At 46.3% G+C, this 21,608-nt stretch overlaps 1 protein-coding gene across 2 annotated transcripts in view; it reads right to left on the bottom strand.

The window, feature by feature from the left end:
* flvcr2b (FLVCR choline and putative heme transporter 2b) overlaps window positions 1–20,484 on the bottom strand; it is a 254,612-nt gene extending 234,128 nt beyond the window's left edge. Inside the window, exon 1 of one of the 2 annotated variants that reach the window (XM_072274815.1) lies at window positions 19,722–20,484. In XM_072274815.1, the coding sequence (XP_072130916.1) occupies window positions 19,722–20,225 (504 nt within the window). In that variant the 5' untranslated portion in view covers window positions 20,226–20,484. The remainder of the gene's footprint in view (window positions 1–19,721) is intronic. The other variant, XM_072274816.1, reaches the window with a different exon arrangement.
* Between the last annotated feature and the right edge of the window lie 1,124 nt (window positions 20,485–21,608).

The raw sequence follows: 21,608 nt of genomic DNA, 5'->3' as shown, positions 1-21,608 counted from the left end.
TTGTCAAATGAAGAGCATTTGCTGGTTCTGGGCCTGTATTCACTGAATGCAGAAGAATGAGGGGTTACCTCATTGACACCTATCGAATGGTGAAAGGACTTGATAGTGTGGATGTGGAGAGGAAGTTTCCTATCGTGGGGGAAGTCTAAGATCTGAGGACACAGCCTCAGAAAAGAGATGACGAATTTCTTTAGCCAGAGAATGGTGAAGCTGTGGAATTCTTTGCCACAGGCAGCTGTAGGGGCCAAGACTTTATATTTAAGATAGAGGTTGAGAGATTCATGATTGATCAGGGCATGATGGGATTTGGGGAGAAGCCAGGAGATTGAGGCTGAGTAGAAAATTGGATCAGCCATGATGAAATGACAGAGGAAACTTGTTGGGCCAAATGGATAATTCTGCTCCTATATCCTATGGTCTTAACACCATCACCCAAACCATTGGCATATAATATAAAAAGGAATCGGTCCCAACACAGACCCCTGTGAACACCATTAATCACCGGCAGCCAACCAGAAAAGGCTCCTTTTATTCCCACTCTTTGCTCCTGCCAATCAGCCTCTGCTTTATCCATACTAGAATCTTTCCTGTAGTACCACAGGCTCGTAGCTTGTTAAGCAGTCTCATGTGTCGCAACTTATCAAAGGCCTTCTGAAAATCCAAGTACACAATATCAACCGATTCTCCTTTGCCTGTACATGCTTGTCATTTCTTCAAAGCACTCCAGCAGATTTGTCAGGCAAGATTTTCCCTTGAGGAAACCATGCTGACTACGGCCAATTTTATCATCTGCCTCCAAGATCTTCCCAACCACTGAGGTCAGACTAACTGGCCCATAATTTTCTTTCTCTCTCCTCTCTCTCCGAGACACAAGACCATAAGACAGGAGGAGAATTAGGCCATTCAGCTCATCGAGTTCACGCCACCATTTCATAATGAGGAGCAACACCTCATATACCGTCTAGGTAGTCTCCAGCCCCTTGGTATGAACGTTGAATTCTCCAACTTCCGGTAATTCTTTCCCCCTCCCTTCCCCTATCCCTATGTCACTCTGCCCCCTCCCCCAGCTGCCTATCACCTCCCTCATGGTTCTGCCTCCTTCTACTACCCATTGTGTTTTCCCCTATTCCTTTTTCACCTTTCCTGCCTATCAGCTCCCTGCTTCCCCTCCCTCACCCCTTTATCTTTCCCCTTACTGGTTTTTCATCTTATGCCTTGGTAGCTTTATATCACAAAACGCGAGAAGTAAAGTAGAAATAAAAAGAAGAATTGCCATTGCCAAAACCAACTTCCAAAACATGAAACCCATTTTTACCAACAGACACATTTCTATGACAACAAGGCTTAGGCTACTAAAATGTTACATCCGGTCAATCTTGCTGTATGTTTCCGAAACATGGACTACAACACCAGAACTACAAAGAAACTTAGAAGCAACAGAAATGTGGTTTCTTAGAAGAATGCTGAAAATATCATATAGAGATAGGGTAACTAATGAAACAGTACTCCAACGTGCCCATACAAAAAGATCTTTAATGAGAACATTAAATGAGAGGAAACTTAAATTCCTGGGCCATGTCATCAAAAAGGGAGAAATAGAATGCTTTACGTTACAAGGCTGTATGCCTGTGAAACGCGGAAGAGGAAGGCAAAGAAGAAAATATATGGACACTGTGAAAGAACTAACAGATCTAGGTGTGCGAGATATCACTGACGCAGCGTGGGATCGTTCAATGTGGAAAGCCATGATCACCCAAGCATGTAACGTGCAAGGCACATGAAGAAGACGACTGTGGCCTAGCATTCACCAGGAGCATTTGTGGTAATGTTACAATGTGAAACCTACCTTTCACCATCAATGACTGTCACATAGCTTGCAGCAACAATTTCCATTGCTTCTTAATTAATAGCCTTTAAATAGTTTGTGATTTTGCAAGAGGCCTCAACACAGAAAATGGCAATTAGCAGGTTTCAAATGTCAGCCACACAGCAATTTAGAAATAGTTGACAGGGTAGTGTTGTGACAAAGCAGATTAAAGGTTAAAAAAATCAAGTTATTGGTGAGTTATTCAGCTCAAACATGGATGGCGAGACTTTACAAACAAGTTTCCCAATTACAAAAAGGTGTTGCTTCAGATGTTCCAGAAACTACATTTCAAAGACACCCTTATCACAGTATTCCAACTCAGCTACGCCAAACCTCATCTGTAATGGTGATGTAGAAAAGCTGTTGCCCCACTCACCCCTCCTCAACTAAACCTGCGAAAAAGAAAGAAAACAATGTCTATCATCACCAGAAACCAATGCAATTCTCAGCATTTGGACAGCAAGGAGATCAAACAAAGCCCGAGCTGCGATGGTGCCAATGACAGAGAGCAGCCCAAGGCCCGAGCTGCGACGCTGCCAATGACAGAGGAGCTGCTGCCTCACACTCTAACAGTCCTAGTTCAGTGCTGTCCTCAGATGCTGACTGACATTTATAGGTTATCACCGTACCTGTGAAGGTTCCACTCACATACCAAACATTTGCTGCTGCAAATTGATCCCAAACAGACAAATGTAATGATAGAACACAGAACCAACGTCCTCTGCCGGGTGAATGTTGTCAGTACTGAGGCTGACCGACCCTACATCCAGTCAGCCACGCTGCCTCAGTCCTGAGACAGATATTGTTCTGTCACAGGGAGAGATTACCAGGCAAGAGCAAAAGATTCAAAGGTAGAATTGAAGCTTCCTTGAAGAAATGCAACATTCCCACTGACTCCTGGGAACCTCTCACTAATGACCGAAGTGGAAGGGTAGAAACGAGAATGTTGAGTATCAGGAGTACACTGAAACCCCTTGTAAAAAGAAAAAGAAACATGTGATCTTAAACTACCGATTCAGCAACAACTGCCTAACTGTGAAAGAATTGGTAGTTCCCACATTGGCTTCATCAGCCACATCAGAACCTACATATTAAGAGTGGAACTGAGTTATCTACAATTTTGAAGAAATGCTAAAGAAGAAGGAAGAGTTAACTGTAGACTTTATGGCAGACAGTAGGAAAGGACAGGAGTATTTAAGGACAACATGTAGATTGGGTTTGAGACAATTGCTTAGCCATTGAAGCTAGCACCAAATTCATCTGACTGCCTTGTAATCTTCATTGTTTCAGGACTGACAACCTTGAATAATATTTTATGCCATTTATCAGAAAGGAGATGGTCAGATAAAGGAATATTAATACTGTACTTACGACAAAGTCAAAAGGAGTTTTGTCCTTGTGCTAGAACTTGTTTAAGTCTCACAATATTATGCAAGTTTTTAATCACACACCATGTGAGACAATCTTGTTTTTTTAAAGAAGGGTATAGAGATCAAATGCAAGGTTAACTGCAAATAAAAGCAAGCTATTAAGGTAGTAAATTATCAGAGAAAGTGTAGAGAACCTTCACAAGCATTCACACAGATCAGTGAAAGTAACAGGACAAGTGGATAAGAGGCAAGGAGTCTAATGGGATAGTTGCTTTTAACAATCAAGGCAGAGTACTTTAGCACAGGCTAGTATAATACATTGTACGGGTGCGATAGCAGATGTGCTCCCATTACTGGAAATGTCCAACTAGAGTGCAGTAAAAGTTAACGGGGATGTTGCCAGGGCTAGATGGCCTGGTTAGAGGGAGAGGATGACCAGGCTAGGTCCTTATTCCTTGGAACAGAAAAGAACGAGGGGTGATCCTATAGGAATGTTTAAAATTACAGAGGCAGACATAAAAGACTAGTCTTTTTCCCAGTATCAAATACTTGGGGCATATGCTTAAAGTGAAAGGAAAGATTTTAAAAGGAATTTTTAGCAAGTTTTCTTTTTGTACAAAGAGTTGTGGGTGCACAAACACATTGTTAGGAGAGGTGGTAGAATCACAGACAAAAGCAAAAGTAGCATCTAAATGGACTGAAAATTGGCAGATGGTATCCAATCCAGTTGGCATTAATGAGGCTTGGATATATTCCATGAATGGAGAATACTTCTTGTTAGTAGTGAAGAGGGACTTTGGCGTACAAGTCCAAAGATGTTGAAGGTGGTAGCACAGGTAGATAACCTGGGATATTGGCTATCATTAGTCAAGGCTTTGAATACAAGGGTACAAAGAGAGAATATGCAGAGAGAAATTTAAACTAAGGTTACAGCGGGATGGGAACCAGAGCATCAGAACAAATTAATGTGGAGAAAAACGTCGTTAAGCCTGCATACGAAGTTGGTGCACGGTGCAACCAATGTTCTGTACTGTGTATATTACAATGCAAGGAGAGGCAGTTGAGATTAGGGCATGGATCAGCAGGTAGAATTACAACACTCTGGCCAATAGTGACACTTGATTGTAAGACTGACAGCTCAATGATCTGGGGTTCTGTTGTAGGCGTGATAAGAGTGGGAGGGATAAAAGGGGGAGGGTGATTTTACCAGTCAGGGAAAATGTCACGATGTGTTCAGTCAGAACAGACTGGAGAGCTGATCTATAAAACTATAATATCATTAGACATAGGAACAGACTTGGGCCATTCAACACATCGAGTTTACTCCGCCATTCCGTCATGGTTGATCCTGGATCACACTCAATGCCATAACCTGCATTCTCGCCACATCCTCTGATGCCCTGACCAACCAGGAAATGATCAACTTCCGCCTCATGGACTTGGCCTCCACCACAGTCTGCGGCTACTCTCTCCCTACCTCTGTTCTAAAAGGTCACCCCTCAATTTTCAGGCTGTGCCCTCTAGTTCTGGACACCCCACCATAAGAAACATCCTCTCCACATCTACCCTACCTAGTCCTTTCAACATTTAGTAGGTTTCAGTGAGATACCCTCCCCCATGCGCCACTCCCCGCATTCTTCTAAATTCCAGTGAGTACAGGCCAAAAGCTGCCAAACACTCCTCATATGTTAACCTCTTCATTCCTGGAATCATCCTCGTGAACCTCCTCTGGACTCTCTCCAACGACAACATATCCTTTCTGAGATATGGGGCCCAAAGCTGTTGGCAATAGTCTAGTGAGGCTTTATGGGTAGAACTGAGGAATAAGAAAGTTATGACCACATTAATGGGATTACAATATACACCACCCAACAGTCCATAGGATTGAGGAGCAAATTTGTAGAGATCACAGACTGTTGCAAGAAACACAAGGTTGCGACAGTGGATGAATTTAACTTTGCACATATTGACTGGGACTCCCATACTGTAAAAGGGTTGGATGGGAAAGAGTTTGTCAAATGGGTTCAGGCAAGGATCCTTGATCAGTACATAAAAGTCCCAACTAGAGAGACTGTGATACTAGATTAGGGAATGAGACAGGGCAGATGACAGAAGATTGTGCAGGAGATCACTTTGCATCTAACCATCATAATGCCTTTAGTTTCAAGGTAATGATAGAAAAGGATAGGTCTGGCCCTCTGGTTGAGATTCCAAATTGGAGAAAAGTCAATTTTGATTACATCAGAAAGCATCTGGCAGTGGATTGGGACAGGTTGTTTTCTGGCAAAGGTGTACTTGGTAAGTGGGGGAAGGGCCTTCAAAAGTGAAATTTTGAGAGTACAAGGCTTGTATGTGTCTGGCAGAATAAAAGGCAAGAAGAGCAGGTTAAGGGAAACTTGGTTTTCAAGAGATATTGAGGCTCTGGTTAAGAAAAAGGTGCACAGCAGGTATAGGTAGGCAGGAACAAATGAGGTACTTGAACATAATTATAACACACTGGGAAAGGTCTCTCTGCAGGAGCAGTGTTTGGGTTATGGTTACAGATAACGGGTGCTTTGGGATGTGAGCTGGGTCCTTTGTTCAGCGGGAGATGAAGAGGGAAGACGCTAGAGAGCACCAGTTGTAGGATTCAACCTGGTGGGGGACTGTGATTCTCTGGAGCCATGTGCCAAGATTGACTGAGGATGCGTGACCATGAATCTTGGGAAGAGTTGAGCTCCAACTTGTGCACATTTGACTGATGAATATATTGGGCCCTTCTGTTTTTTTCTTCCTTTTCTTTACTAACCCCTTAGTTAAGATTCATAAACATAATTCCTTTATTCATATGCAGTGTGCTGTCTGTTGTTTCTTGTCACTGAGGTGTAACAGGGTTGCAATTACAGAGCATCCACACAGACCGGGGTGGGAGAGTGGTCTCAGTCTCATGGGTTTGGCAGGATCGGATGATATTCCTTAGACTTGTGCAGCCAAGAAACCAGCGAGGTTTTATATGTGGGGGTATTGTCCCAGATCGATATTACTGGATGCTATATGATTGCCCCGAGCATTGATCCAGTGGGTTGTGTGTTTAAGCTTGTGTTAATCTATTGTCCAGTAAAATGATTAAGATACGTGGTTATGGATGCTGCAGAGGTTGAGTGGTGGTGCGAATCCATGGGGTTACCAGTAATGAATATGTGTATTGAGTAGCTTAGATATTCGTATCCTCCACAAATTAATAACTTGGACTTCAAGTACCATTAAAGCATTAGGAAAAGTGATAATCATGGAGGTTTGATAAAATGGTGGGCAAAGACTTTGCTTTAGTTCAGACTGGCGCTGACGTAACAGCAGTGGAAATGCCTGGTATTATTGGGGCCGGGGGGGGTGCTGTGGGCTGTCCATGCTTCGCGGGAGGAGGGGAGTGTACGTGAAGATGTTGAATAGGAAACAGAGTTTCCCATAGCTGCGGGCTGAGACTTTGAAGACAAATTGCTCGTTTCTGTGGAAGGAATGGAAGGTCTGAAGAGTCCTCCAGCAAGGGATGAGCATTCTGAACTGGTATCAGCCCTTACCTCCCAGGCAAATAAATGGTCACAGGTGGAGAGTCCTAGTTATCGTAGGCTCAGCATGTTCTCAGGAATAACACCCATCCCCACCCCAAGGGGAAGGAGGAGGAGGAGGAGTATGAGACTCGGGCGGAGCAGACCTCAGTCGTTGTATGAATGGCAGTGCTTTGATGACATAAAAAGACACCGACTGGTAGAGAGTTTAAGGGAGCTGGCTGCTAACGTAGTGAGAGCATTAAAGACACAGAACCCCTTTGCTACTTCTGTGGGCTATCTGCAAGCACTAGAAAATTTTTTTAACCATATAACAATTACAGCACGGAAACAGGCCACCTTGGCCCTTCTAGTCCATGCTGAACTCTTACCCTCACCTAGTCCCACCGACCTGCACTCAGCCCATATCCCTCCATTCCTTTCCTGTCCGTATAGCTGTCCAGTTTAACTTTAAACGACAACATCGAACCTGCCTCAACCACTTCTGCTGGAAGCTCGTTCCACACAGCTACCACTCTCTGAGTAAAGAAGTTCCCCCTCATGTTACCCCTAAACTTTTGCCCTTTAACTCTCAACTCATGTCCTCTTGTTTGAATCTCCCCCACTCTCAATGTTTTTGATGTGGTGGAAAGCCCAATGCAGCTTATGACGGGGCTTTGGAACATGCCTCAGGAGAAGGGCAGAAACTTCCCACCTACATTTTTCGGCTAGAGCCGGCTGAATTGCTTGCGGTGTAAGGGGGCCATTCAAACAGCTCAGGCCATAAAGTTAAAAATGGACCAAGTGGAGAAAGGTGCACAGTCACAGTTCATGATTGCCTGGGGTCTCCAAATGTCACGTAAGATGCATCTCCTTCCCTTGTTTGTCGAGCTGATTAGAGAAATAAGAGAGGAGGAGGAGGACGCAACGGAGGTGCGGGAGGCCTCCGTCCGTCCTCAGTGGTTGGCCTCTTGACTGAGGTGACCACTGATAGCTCACCCCAGGGAGTGGTAAAGGAGCTTGTGGCAATGTTTAGAACTGAGATGTCCTGGTTGTTATCGTCAGGTATGGCCACCTCACACGCCAAAGCCGACAGGGAGTCGGACCCCTAAGGGGATGGACTAAGCAGTGGGCTACTAGTGAATGGGGTCCCATGAGAAGGGGAGCAACTGATATTAACTGTTATAACCATGGTGACGAGGGACACTTCAGACGGGAGTGTGAAGGACGGGAAAGGCCTCAGAGGGTGAGCCCCCAGGTACCCAAGTGGAGAGGCCCAGTGAGGCCCCAGGTACACAAGTGGAGAGGCCCAGTGAAGTCCCAGGTACACAAGTGGAGAGACCCAGTGAGCCCCAGGTATCCAAGTGGAGAGACCCAGTGAGGCCCCAGGTACACAAGTGGAGAGGCCCAGTGAGCCCCAGGTACACAAGTGGAGAGACCCAGTGAGCCCCAAGTATCCAAGTGGAGAGACCCAGTGAGGCCCCAGGTACACAAGTGGAGAGACCCAGTGAGCCCCAGGTACACAAGTGGAGAGACCCAGTGAGCCCCAGGTACACAAGTGGAGAGACCCAGTGAGGCCCCAGGTACACAAGTGGAGAGGCCCAGTGAGCCCCAGGTACACAAGTGGAGAGACCCAGTGAGCCCCAGGTATCCAAGTGGAGAGACCCAGTGAGCCCCAGGTATCCAAGTGGAGAGACCCTGGCATCTCGGGGGGGGGGGGGGGGGGGGGACACGGTACTAGCAATACATCAAGGAAAACCCTAAAGCAAAAAACCCTATTCCTGAAAGCTCAGTGGGGCCAAGCTCCAGTGTATCGCTACGGATGGAGGGTATTTATGCTCGAGCCATACTTGACACCAGCTCTCAGGTTACGCTGCTGTACTGTTTGTTTTACAACTGGTATTTGAGGCATTTACCACTGACGCCACTCACTGTACTAGAAATCTGGGGTCTTAGTATGGATGGTTAATTGTCATTGAAGCTGGAGTTTTCAGAGGCAGATGTGGCAGTAGCTGAGGTGCTTGATACATTATTGTTGGTTTGTCTGGACCCGATTGAAAAGGGCGCAGTTTCAATTCTTGTGGGGACAAATACTCCTATTGTGAGGAAGCTAATGGGAGCCTCCAAGGAGCAAGTTGGAGAGATCTTTCTGGAAACATTTTCCATTCGCCCTGTGTTCCAAGCTGCTTTTGAGGAAGTGCGTGGCCACATTGGGCTGGATGATGAGCATAACGAGGAACGGTGTGGTACATCCATTCTAAACTGGTCATGTTACAGCCCGGGGAAGTAGATAGAGTGACAAAAAAACCCCAAGTTTCACAGAATGCCTGATGCCAAGCCCCTCCTGATGGATACTCCGGAAGACCACGAAGAGGAGTCATGCCTATCTGCTGGGGTACTGGTGAGGCCTGAACAGGATGAGAGTGATTGTCAGGAATACTTTGGAGAGGGAGGTCACTCTCAGGCGGAGGATGCCAATGGCACAGCTCTTTCTGGTAATGGTAATGTCTAGTGTCCTTGTGAGACAAGCCAGGGAGAAACTGTCTGAAAAAGGGAAAGTTGACTGCTGAGTTATCCAACTTCGGAGACTCCCCGGTACCTGAAGGTTGAAAGAGGAGGTTGACAGAGAAGATGTTGAAGTTGGAGGATGTCTTTTCTATTGACAAGAAACTCCCCAATAATTGATGAAGAGATTCCCAACCCTGTTCATGCTGAGTCAGGTGAAATGGGGAAACTAGCAGTGGACAGGCAGGTTTGCGGTTAGCAAATGAGTGGGGTCGGGGAGATTGGACTCTGAAGTAACTGGGCATGAAGGCGAACTCAGCCAAGTGACGAGGCAACCTCAGTTGTCGGGAGGCATGATTATTGAACAGGGAGGGGCTTTCCCAGGTAGACAGGAAAGAGCCCAGGGAGTGTCTGAAGCTGAAGGAGTAGATGATGGGGTAAAGAGGTCTCAAAAGAGTCAGGAAACCCCCAGACAGACTGGCCCATGTCGCAGCCGGGGAACAGAGTATGGCACCTATCCCCTTATGTCACTGCCATTTACACCTGGTTTAGACTTTGTGCTTTGTATGAAGGGGTGACAAATTATCTCAACGTCATGAGGGCTTGACTAATTTTTGGTGGAGTGCAACATCCTGGGAAAGATCTCACTGCTAACGTAATGGTCTTTCTGTAGAAGCAGTGTTTGGATTATGGTTAGAGATAACAGGTGCATTGGAATGTGAAATGGGTCCTCTGTTTGGCGGGAGATGAAGAGGGAAGACGCTGGAGAGAATTGATCATAAGATTAGACTTGCTGGAGGACCATGATTCGATGGAGCCAGATGCCAAGATCGAATGAGGATCAGTGAACATTAATTTTGGGAAGAGCTGAGCTCCAATGTGCACATTTGACTCCTTAATTATAATGTGCCCTCTTGTTTTTTTCTCTTTTCTTTATTAACCTCTTAGTTAAGATTCATAAACATAATTCCTTTAATCGCATGTTGTTTCTTGGCACGGAGTTGTAACAGGGTGGCAAGTTACACAGCATCCACACAAACCGGGGTTTGGGGTGGGAGAGCAGCCTCAATCTCCAGTGTCTGGCGAGACCGCAGTGTGTATTACCTCCACTTAAGCAGCCAAGGAAACCAGCGGGGTTTCATAAGAAATGCAAGGGAACACTTGAGCAGGAAATCAGGAGGGCTAAAAAAAAGACACAAGGTTGCTCCAGCAGACAAGATGTAGGACAATTCCAAGAGCTTCCACAAATTTATTAAGAGCAAGAGGATAGCAAGAGACAAAATTGGCCCTTTGGAGCCAAAAGAGATGGGTAGTGTGGTAGAAGAGTCATCTGGGAATACAGATCCACAATTCTACAAAAGTAGCATCACAAATAGATAGGTTCACAAAGAAAGCTTTTGGCACATTGGCCTTCATAAATCAAAGTACTGAGTACAGGAGTTGGAAAGTTGTGTTGAAATTGTACAGGATGTAGGTGACGCATATCTTGGAGTACTCTGTGCAGATTTGGACACCTACTTACAGGAAGTATGTAAAAAAAAAGACTGAAAGTGTCCAGAGAAAATGACAAGGATGTTTCCCAGACTTGGGGACGAGAGTATAGTGAAAGGCTGAATAGGGTCAGACTTTATTCCAGTGAATGTAGAAGATTGAGGGCAGTTTTGATGGAGGTATACAAAATTATTAGGGGTATAGATGGGGTAAATGCAAGCAGGCTTTTTCTGCTGAGACTTCTGGTCAAGATGGTGCTTGAGTACAATGCTCCTTCAGTCAACATCCTCTGGATAGATTATGAAGCCATACATTTCACACCTTTTATGTCTTTTACATTTGCTTTTCATCTTTGATGTGATTCTGGAACTGTTAGTGCCTATGATTTACCATTTGGAGATCATTTGGATGTTCCAGCACTTTACAGTCTCGAAGAGGATTCCGGAAGGCAGAGGCAGCATTCACAAATCACACGGCAAGCAGGCTGCGGGACAGAGCAGGACCCGATATTCGACTCCATTTCACCAATTAAAACTTCCATTGTTCACCGATTAAACCAACCAGAGGCAAACGTGGAAGGTGAGTGTTGGCTGCCTGCCTTTTGATCGCTCAGCTACCGGAGAGGGGAGACCCTGCCACTGTACCCGGAGAATGTTATCCAGGTTTTCTTCATTTTGGATATGGACTTGGACTATAGAATTGTTTTCAGTCTTCTTGTTTTTTTAATATTCTGGGTTTTTCTTCCCAATCTTTCTCAGGTCTTTTATTGTGCAGGAGGAGGGATTTGGGGATTGACGATTGTGCTGCCTTTCTTGGTTTCATGGCTACCCGGAAAAGAATTTCAGAGTTGTATACTTTGATAATAAATGAAGCTTTGAAGAGTGAAAGCTGAAATGTTTAAGGGAAACATGAGGGGCTATTTCTTCACTCAGAGGGTGGTGAGAGTGTGGAACGAGCTGCCAGTGCAAGTGGTGGGTGTGGGGTCGATTTCAACATTTAGGAGAAAGTTGGATAGGTACATGGACAGCAGGGGAGTGGAGGGTCCTGCACGTTCTCCCTGGAGCAGGGGAGGTTAAGAGGGAACTTGATGATGGTGAGGACAATATGAGTGAGGTTGATGTTCTGGAGCATGTTGATATTAAGGGAGAGGAGGTGTTGGAGTTGTTAAAATACATTAGGACGGATAAGTCCCCAGGGCCTGACGGAATATTCCCCAGGCTGCTCCACGAGGCCAGTGAAGAGATTGCTGAGCCTCTGGCTAGGATCTTTATGTCCTCGTTGTCCACGGGAGTGGTACCGGAGGATTGGAGAGAGGCGAATGTTGTCCCCTTGTTCAAAAACGGTAGTAGGGATAGTCCGGGTAATTATAGACCAGTAAGCCTTACGTCTGTGGTGGGAAAGCTGTTAGAAAAGATTCTTAGAGATAGGATCTATGGGCATTTAGAGAATCATGGTCTGATCAGGGACAGTCAGCATGGCTTTGTGAAGGGCAGACCGTGTCTAACAAGCCTGATAGAGTTCTTTGAGGTGACCAGCCATATAGATGAGGGTAGTGCAGTGGATGTGATCTACATGGATTTTAGTAAGGCATTTGACAAGGTTCCACACGGTAGGCTTATTCAGAAAGTCAGAAGGCATGGGATCCAGGGAAGTTTGGCCAGGTGGATTCAGAATTGGCTTGCCTGCAGAAAGCAGAGGGTCGTGGTGGAGGGAGTACATTCAGATTGGACGATTGTGACTAGTGGTGTCCCACAAGGATCTGTTCTGGGACCTCTACTTTTCGTGATTTTTATTAATGACCTGGATGTGGGGGTAGAAGGGTGGGTTGGCAAGTTTGCAGATGACACAAAGGTTGGTGGTGTTGTGGATAGTGTAGAGGATTGTCGAAGGTTGCAGAGAGACATTGATAGGATGCAGAAGTGGGCTGAGAAGTGGCAGATGGAGTTCAACCTGGAGAAGTGTGAGGTGGTACACTTTGGAAGGGCAAACTCCAAGGCAGAGTACAAAGTAAATGGCAGGATACTTGGTAGTGTGGAGGAGCAGAGGGATCTGGGGATACATGTCCACAGATCCCTGAAGGTTGCCTCACACGTAGATAGGGTAGTTAAGAAAGCTTATGGGGTGTTAGCGTTCATAAGTCGAGGGATAGAGTTTAAGAGTCGCGATGTAATGATGCAGCTTTATAAAACTCTGGTTAGGCCACACTTGGAGTACTGTGTCCAGTTCTGGTCGCCTCACTATAGGAAGGATGTGGAAGTACTGGAAAGGGTACAGAGGAGATTTACCAGGATGCTGCCTGGTTTAGAGAGTATGCATTATGATCAGAGATTAAGGGAGCTAGGGCTTTACTCTTTGGAGAGGAGGATGAGAGGAGACATGATAGAGGTGTACAAGATAATAAGAGGAATAGATAGAGTGGATAGCCAGCGCCCCTTCTCCAGGGCACCACTGCTCAATACAAGAGGACATGGCTTTAAGATAAGGGGTGGGAAGTTCAAGGGGGATATTGGAGAAAGGTTTTTTACTCAGAGAGTGGTTGGTGCGTGGAATGCACTGCCTGAGTCAGTGGTGGAGGAAGATACACTAGTGAAGTTTAAGAGACTACTAGACAGGTATATGGAAGAATTTAAGGTGGGGGCTTATATGGGAGGCAGGGTTTGAGGGTCGGCACAGCATTGTGGGCCAAAAGGCCTGTACTGTGCTGTACTATTCTACGTTCTATGTTCTATTAGCAAGGTGTATAAAATTATGAGCGGTACAGGTAAGGGGTAACAATTTCTGCAATCTACCTTATCAGAAGTGGGGTAAAAACAGACAGCACTTCAGGCAGAGATGGGAGATTTAGAGGGAATCGAAGGGGGACCTTTTTTTCCTGACCAGATATTGGCGAATACCTGGGATACACTGCTGGGGCCTGCTGCAAGCAGAGACACTGACAACATTTAGGAGGGGTCTACATGAGAACTAGAATTGTCTGGGCATTGAAGGTATCATTGATACCAACAACATAGGTAGAAAAAGGGAGGAGGTCCAAAAACAGAATGCAGGGAATTAGGAAGGCAGTTAAGAGGTAAGATCTCAGGGGTAGTAATCTCCGGATTGCGGCTTGTAACACATGACAGTGAGGATAGGAATAGAATGGGGTGGCAGATAAGTGCGTAGCAGAAGAACTGGAGCAGAGGGAAGGGATTCAGATTTCTGGATCACCTGGACCTCTTCTGGCACAGGTGTGACCTGTACAAAAGAAATGGGTTGCACCTGAATCTGAGGGGGACCAATATCCTTGTGGGCAGATTTGCTAGAGTTGTTGGGAGTGGTTTAAACTAATATGGCAGGGGAATGGGAACAAGTTCAATAGAGCTGAGGATGAGCCAGCAGGTTTACAAGTAGTCGATGGGTGTAACATGAATGTAAGAAAGGACAAGCCAATGGTTGTGTTCAAATGCAGAGACAGCAAAGAGTTAAATTGCACCACAGAGCCAAAATTCAAACGAGCGAAGAATGCAGGGTTGAAGGTGCTGTATTGAAATGAGTGTAGTGTTTGGAATAAGATGGATGAACTCATGGTGCGATTAGAGATTGGTCGGTATGACATTGTGGGCATCACTGAGTCGTGGCTGAAAGGTGGTCACAGTTGGGAGCTTAATATCAAAGTAATATCAATATCAATACTTTGTATTGTAAGCACAAGCAGAAAGGCATAGTGGCCCTGTTGGTAAGAGATGGAATTACATCTTTAGAAAGAGGTGCCAGAGGGTCAGAAAATGTCAAAACTTTGTGGGTGGAGTTAAGAAATTTCAAGGGTTAAAAAAACATTATGGGACTCATATATAGGCCTCCAAAGAGGAGCCAAGATATGTGGCTGAGATTGCAAAAGGAGTTGGAAAATTCATATAATAAGGCTAATGACACAATTGTAATGGGGCACTTCAATATGCAAGGGGATTGGGAAATTCAGGTTGGAGCCGGATTGCAAGAGAGAGAATTTGTTGAATCAAGTCACGTCAAGTCAAGTCACTGTTTATTGTCATTTCCACCATAACTGCTGGTACAGTACACAGTAAAAACCAGACAATGTTTTTCCAGGACCATGGTGCTACATGAACAGTACAAAAACTACACTGAACTACGTAAAGCAACACAAAACTACACTAGACTACAGACCTACCCAGGACTGCATAAAGTGCACAAAACAGAGCAGACATTACAATAAATAATAAACAAGACAATAGGCACAGTAGGGGACAGTAGTTTGGTGTCAGTCCAGGCGCTGGGTATTGAGAAGTCTGATGACTTGGGGGAAGAAACTGTAACATAGTCTGGTCGTGAGAGTCCGAATACTTTGGTGCCTTTTGCCAGATGGTAGAAGGGAGAAGAGTTTGTATGAGGGGTGTGTGGGGTCCTTCATAATGCTGTTTGCTTTACCGATGCAGCGTGTGGTGTAAGTGTCTGTAATGGCGGGAAGAGAGACCCCGATGATCTTCTCAGCTAAGAGAACCTAAGAGGTGGCTTTTTAGAGCAGCTTGTGCTTTAGCCTATTCAGGGAAAGGCCATCTTAGTTTGGGTGTTGTATAATAATCCAGGTTTTTGTAGGGAACTTAAGGTAAAGGAACCCTTAGGGAGCAGTGATCATAATATGATTGAATTCATACTGCAATTTGAGAAGGAGAAGCTTAAGTCAGATGTATCAGTATCACAATGGATTAAAATGAATTACAGAGGCATGAGAGAGGCACTTGCCCAGGTGGATTGTAGGGGGATACTGGTGGGGATGGTGGCAGAGTAGAGGTGGCTTAAGTTTCTGAGAATAGTTCACAAGGCACAGGATAGACATGTCCCATAGAAGAAGTTCTCAAATGGCAGGGATAGGCAACTGTGGTTGACAAGGGAGGTTAAGGACTGCATAAAAGTCAAGGAAAGGGTTAGGGGTAGGAAGTTGGACGATTGGGAAGCTTTCCAACAAAATGCAACTAAAAAGCTATAAGATGGGAAAAGATGAAATATGAGGACAAACTAGCCAACAATATAAAGCAACATACTAAAAGTTTTCTCAGTTATATAAAGAGTAAAAGGGAGGTGAGATTTGATATTGGACCACTGGAAAGTGATGGTGAGGTAGTAATGGGGGACAAAGAAATGGCAGATGAACTTAATGGGTACTTTGTATCAGTCTTCACTGTGGAAGACACTAGCAGTGTGCCAGAGGTCCATGAGTGTCAGGGAGCAGGAGTGAGTGTCATTTCTATTACAAAGGAAAAAGTGCTAGGCAAACTCAAATGTCTTAAGGTGGATAAGTCACCTGGACCAGATGGACTACGTCCCAGAGTTAAAAAGGTTGCTGAAGAGATAGCAGATGCATTGGTTATGATCTTTCAAGAATTACTTGATTCTGGTATGGTTCCGGAGGGCCGGAAAATTGCAAATGTCACTCCACTTTTTAAAGAAGGGAGGAAGGCAAAAGAAAGGTAATTATAAGCCAGTTAGCCTAACTTCAGTGGTTGGACAAGTGTTAGAGTCCATTATTAAGGATGAAGTTTTAGGGTAATTGGAGACAAATGATAAAATAAGTCAGAAACAAGAGAAAAATCTGCAGATGCTGGAAATCCAAGCAACACACACAAAATGCTGGAAACGTTGACTATAGAGTCTTGCCGAAGGGTTTCAGCCCAAAACGTCAATTGTACTTTTTTTCTATAGATGCTCCTGGCCTGCTGATTTCCTCCAGCATTTTGTGTGTGTTGTTTGGATTTCCAGCATCTGCAGATTTTCTCTTGTTTGTGATTGGATTACTATACTGCAAAGTCTCTTCCAGGATGCCAGAAATTTAAATTTTCCTTTCTGTTCTGCCGAAGGGTTTTCACCCAAAACGTTACGTGTACTTTTTCTATACATGCTGCCTCAGCTGCTGAGTTCCTCCAGGATTTTGTGTATTGCTTTGATAAAATAAGTCAGCATGGGTTCTGTAAAGGGAAATCTTGCCTGACAAATCTGTTGGAGTTCTTCGAGGAAGTAACAGCAAGGTGGACAAAGGAGAGGCAGTAGATGTCATTTACTTGGATTTTCAGAAGGCATTTGATAAGATGCCACAAATGAGGCTGCTTAACAAGATAAAATCCCGCGACATTACAGTAAAGATACTGGCATGGATAGAGGAATGGCTGTTAGGCAGGAAGCAGTGAGTGGCGTGACAGGGTCCTGAATTACCCCAATGAACTGTGCTTTTGAAAAGAGAGAGAGAGGTATTTAACACCGACATCTTGTTTTTAAGAGAGAGAGAGGTGAAGACTGCTCACAGTACATTTACATTTCCCAAGGACATTGCCTGCTTGTACATTCTTACACAGACAGAGAAGGGAGGAGTTATTTGACAGACAGTTGGTACTCAGTACGGTGAGATAAACAGAGGGTCAGATGATAGACCTGACACACGATTTTGTACACTGAATGAGCTTTGTTGTGCCCACAGAAAAAGTGGGTTTTGGAGGATCGATCAGTGGCTCTCGCAGTGTGAACAGGGCGGGACCGGTGGCTAACCCTTGCCTGGGTTGATAATTCCACCACAGAAGAACGGTCCCCTTTGTTGTGGTCATGGTCAGTGACTTCTAAAGGTTTTCGGAGGACAACGGGAAGATCGACGGCATCAGCTCACCTGAAGACTCAATCTCTCAATCTCTCTCTCTGTCTCTCTCCGGGATATTGTATATAATTTGCGGGCATCAGGGAGCCACTATTAATATGCGGGAGACTCCCGGAAGTTCCGGGAGAGGTGGGATGTCTGCTCTCTCTCCATCACTACTCAACTCTATACCATGAACTGAATTGAACTTTACTCATTATTGTAAGACTATCTATTTACCCCTAGAGTTGAAGAAGCTTGGTTTTCCTATATACTCCACACTTACTTATATATAATCATTGCTAACCTGTTTGATTTATCTGCATTTATATTACTGTATTGTGTAGTTACTAATAAATATTATTAGTTAATAGCAATACCGGACTCTAAAATGTTTTCCATCTCTGCTGATTCTTTAACCCATCACGGGGTTCGTGACAGTGGAAATAAAGGGGGCTTTTTCTGGTTGCCTGTCAGTGATTTAGATAATGGAATTGGTGGCTTTGTGGCAAAGTTCCCTACCTGCCTGTGATGCCACTTTCAATGAAATATGGGCGTGTATTCCCAGATCCATTTGTTCTACCACACTCCTCAGTGCCCTTGCATACGCAGTGTAAGACCTACCCTGGTTAGGTCTACCAAAGTGCAACACCTCACATTCACACTTGTCTGCATTAAATTCCATCTGCCATTTTTCAGCCCATTGTTTCAGCTGATCAAGCTGCAAGCCACGATAGCCTTGCTCATTGTATCCTACATTTGCCAGTATTTGGCCCATTAAATTCTTGATTTTTTTTCCCAGTGAGATTAAGATGGGTAATAATTCAGCCGTGATGGAATGCCAGAGAACACTCAATAGGCCAAATGGCCTAATTCTGTTCCTATGTCTCATAATCCATGTACCTGTTCAACTTTCTTTTATAGGTTGTTATTCTACCTGATTACTTCCTCTAGCAGCTGATTCAACATAGTTAATTACCACCCTTCAAGTAAAAAAAAAGTTGTCCTTCAGCTTTCTTTTAAATCTTTCCCCCTTTGCTTAAATCTTGATGCCCTACCACTGGGAAATTGACTGAGTGTATTCCTCCCTACCCATGCCCCTCATGATTTTATAAAACTTTCCACTCAGTCACCTCTTGGTCTCCTATGGTTTAAAGAATAAAGCCTCAGCCTGTCTAACCTTTCCTATAACTGATCTCAAATCCTTATAAATCTCCTTATGAATCTCAGGGTTGTATTCTGTATACATATTTCACTAACAAATGTACCTTCAACCTTCTTTGTGCACTTTCCAATTTAATAACAATGTTTCCTGTAGCAGGGTGACTTAAACTGAACAAAACACTCCTGGTGCAGCCTCATCGCCATCTTGTAAACTGCACCACAACCTCCCAGCTTTTGTACTCAAATGACCTGACTTATGCAAAAAGCTTTCTTCACTACATTGCCTACCTGTGACTCCACTTTCAAGCTCCATGTACTTCTACTGCAAGGTGTGTGTTCCGCAACAACCTGCAGGATCCTGTCATTTACTGTGAAAGTCCTACCTAGATTTGACTTTCTAAAATGCAACATCTCACATTATCTGAATTCAACTCCATTTGTCATTTCTTGGCGTACTTACTCAGCTGATAAAGACTGCCATTGTAATTTTCATAACTTTCATCATTATCCACTATACTACCTATCTTAGTCTCATTTTGAGACTTGTGACCAGCAACGATGGGTCCAGTACCAATCACAAGGCACATCACAAGTTATGTGTAGACAATCTTATAACATTATTTCCACACACCTGCCTGATGCCGGTGTGCACCCACCAATCCTGCACCTCACCATTGAGCACCCAATACACATCTCAGGATATGTGTACACACCCAGCCCCTGTAAGGTGCATGCTGATCACAGTGTATCACCTCTGAACACCTGCGCATGCAACCTGCTTACACAACCCTGCACACCCATAGAATCTCCTGCACATGACCCCTGCATATGTCCTCCCCCCACACACACACGTGCATCTGTAAGCTCCCCACACCCATAGACCTACCCCCCACATCTCCACACACAACACCTCCATCCCCACACCTGTACACCCACATACAAATTGTACACTACCACCTCTACACGATAAACCTCACCACTGTCTCCGTCCCTGCATTCCTGTACACTCAGGCGCACTTGAATAACCCCACACGCATCTGTAGATCACCACTACCACCCACCTCCGCGTTCAACCTGCCACACACCTGTACACCACCGGCCATCCCCGCACACTCGTACATTGCCCCTCCCAGAGGCACACCTGTACATATCCGCCCACTCTTCACAGCTGTACAACCCCTCACCTGGTTGCCGAAGACGGCGATGGAGCAGGCGGTGGAGACTTCGTGCGAACCGAACCAGACGGAGGCGATCCGGGACGGCATGCCGAGGATGAAGACCTGCGCGACCCCGCAGACGGCCTGACCCAGGAAGGTGACGGCGAAGAGGTCGGGCCGCACGCTGGCAATCTTGATCCAGGCGCCGCAGCAGTTGAGGCCGCAGCCACAGAGCGCGATCACCCGCAGCCCTTTCTTGTCGAGCAGCCAAGTGACGGGGAAGATAATGGGGATGTAAGTCACGAAGTAGATCATGGCGAGCCAGTCGATGGTGAAGGAGGTGACGCCGTAGTACTTCATGAAGATGTTGTTGATGATGCCGTACTGAATCCATTGGAAGGCATTACACAGCGAGTAGCAGCTGAAAAGTCCGACGATCACCCAGCGCCGCCGGTACAGCCGCGTGGTCAGCTCCGGCTTCAGCCCGACCGGTGCCTCGGTATCCACCCGCACGGCCTTTGGCTCCAGCATAGCGGCGGCCGGACCTCAGATACGAGAGCCTCGGACCCTCAAATACCCGGTACAGCCTCCCTCTCCGGACACCCACCCTGCACTTCCTGACGATCGGACCCGACTGGACACTGGCCCGGAAACTCACCCCGTACCTCCCCTCTCTCCTGAATATCGGACCCGACTGGACACTCACCCCGTACCTCCCCTGAATATCGGACCCGACTGGACACTCACCCCGTACCTCCCCTCTCTCCTGACGATCGGACCCCGGCCCCAACACTCACCCCTCCCTCTCCTGGCGATCGGACCCGACTAGACCCCGGCCCCGACACTCCCCCCTGCCTCTCCTGGCGATTGGACCCGACTAGACCCCGGCCCCGACACTCCCCCCTGCCTCTCCTGGCGATTGGACCCGACTAGACCCCGGCCCCGACACTCACTCCTCCCTCTCCTGGCGATCGGACCCGACTAGACCCCGGCCCCGACACTCCCCCCTGCCTCTCCTGGCGATTGGACCCGACTAGACCCCGGCCCCGACACTCACTCCTCCCTCTCCTGGCGATCGGACCCGACTAGACCCCGGCCCCGACACTCACCCCTCCCTCTCCTGGGGATTGGACCCGACTAGACCCCGGCCCCGACACACCCCGCAACTTCCCTCTCTCCTGGCGACCGGACTGGACCCTGGCCCTAACTGAACTGCTGCCCGAAGCTCGGTCTTGACTGGAGTTCCGTTCCGTCCCGTCCCGTCTCGGACCGGATCGGATCAGACCACCACCTCCGGACTCGTGGCTCGAACCGCTCGGCTGCCCCGCCCACGCGCAGTTATAACCGCCTCGCGCCCCGCCCACGCGTGTCTCCGCCTCCACGTTGAGAGGGTTCGTGTCAGACGCGTCCCGCGTGTGCGCCATGTTGAGCGGGTCAGTGCCGTAGAGTCACGCCATGTTGAGAGGGTCAGTGCCGGAGTGCCACGCCATGTTGAGGGGGTCAGAGCCGGAGTGCCACGCCATGTTGGGAAGGGCAGGTGTGGCGACGATAGGTGTGAGGTATTTGAAGCTTTTCGTTGCAGTGCCGCTCTCGTAAGGTCAGAAAGCACTTCATTTCAAAACCATTCCTCCCTGTACAGTACTCTCCCCCTTCCCACCTCTCTGAGCCACTCCGATTCTCTCCCGTTCCAAAATACTGTGCCATCCTCATCTTCTCCAGTTGCTTCTACATACCCATTCATCCCATCACGCTCCAGACATCCCACCCTGCAAAAACTCATTTCAGGCAGTTAGCACCTCCCCACCCCCCGTCGACCTCCACGGGTGTATGTAGTACTTTGTTCAGTGATTTTGTCTAATCTGTAAACCAAGTTGGGTATGTGCAGAAAATGTGACATTAAAATATGTACTTATA

The sequence above is a fragment of the Mobula birostris genome, chromosome 1, assembly GCF_030028105.1.
Source record: "Mobula birostris isolate sMobBir1 chromosome 1, sMobBir1.hap1, whole genome shotgun sequence".
Taxonomy (NCBI): domain Eukaryota; kingdom Metazoa; phylum Chordata; class Chondrichthyes; order Myliobatiformes; family Myliobatidae; genus Mobula; species Mobula birostris.
The sequence above is the reverse complement of the archived record's forward strand: the minus strand, read 5'-3'. Positions and strand labels throughout refer to the sequence as shown.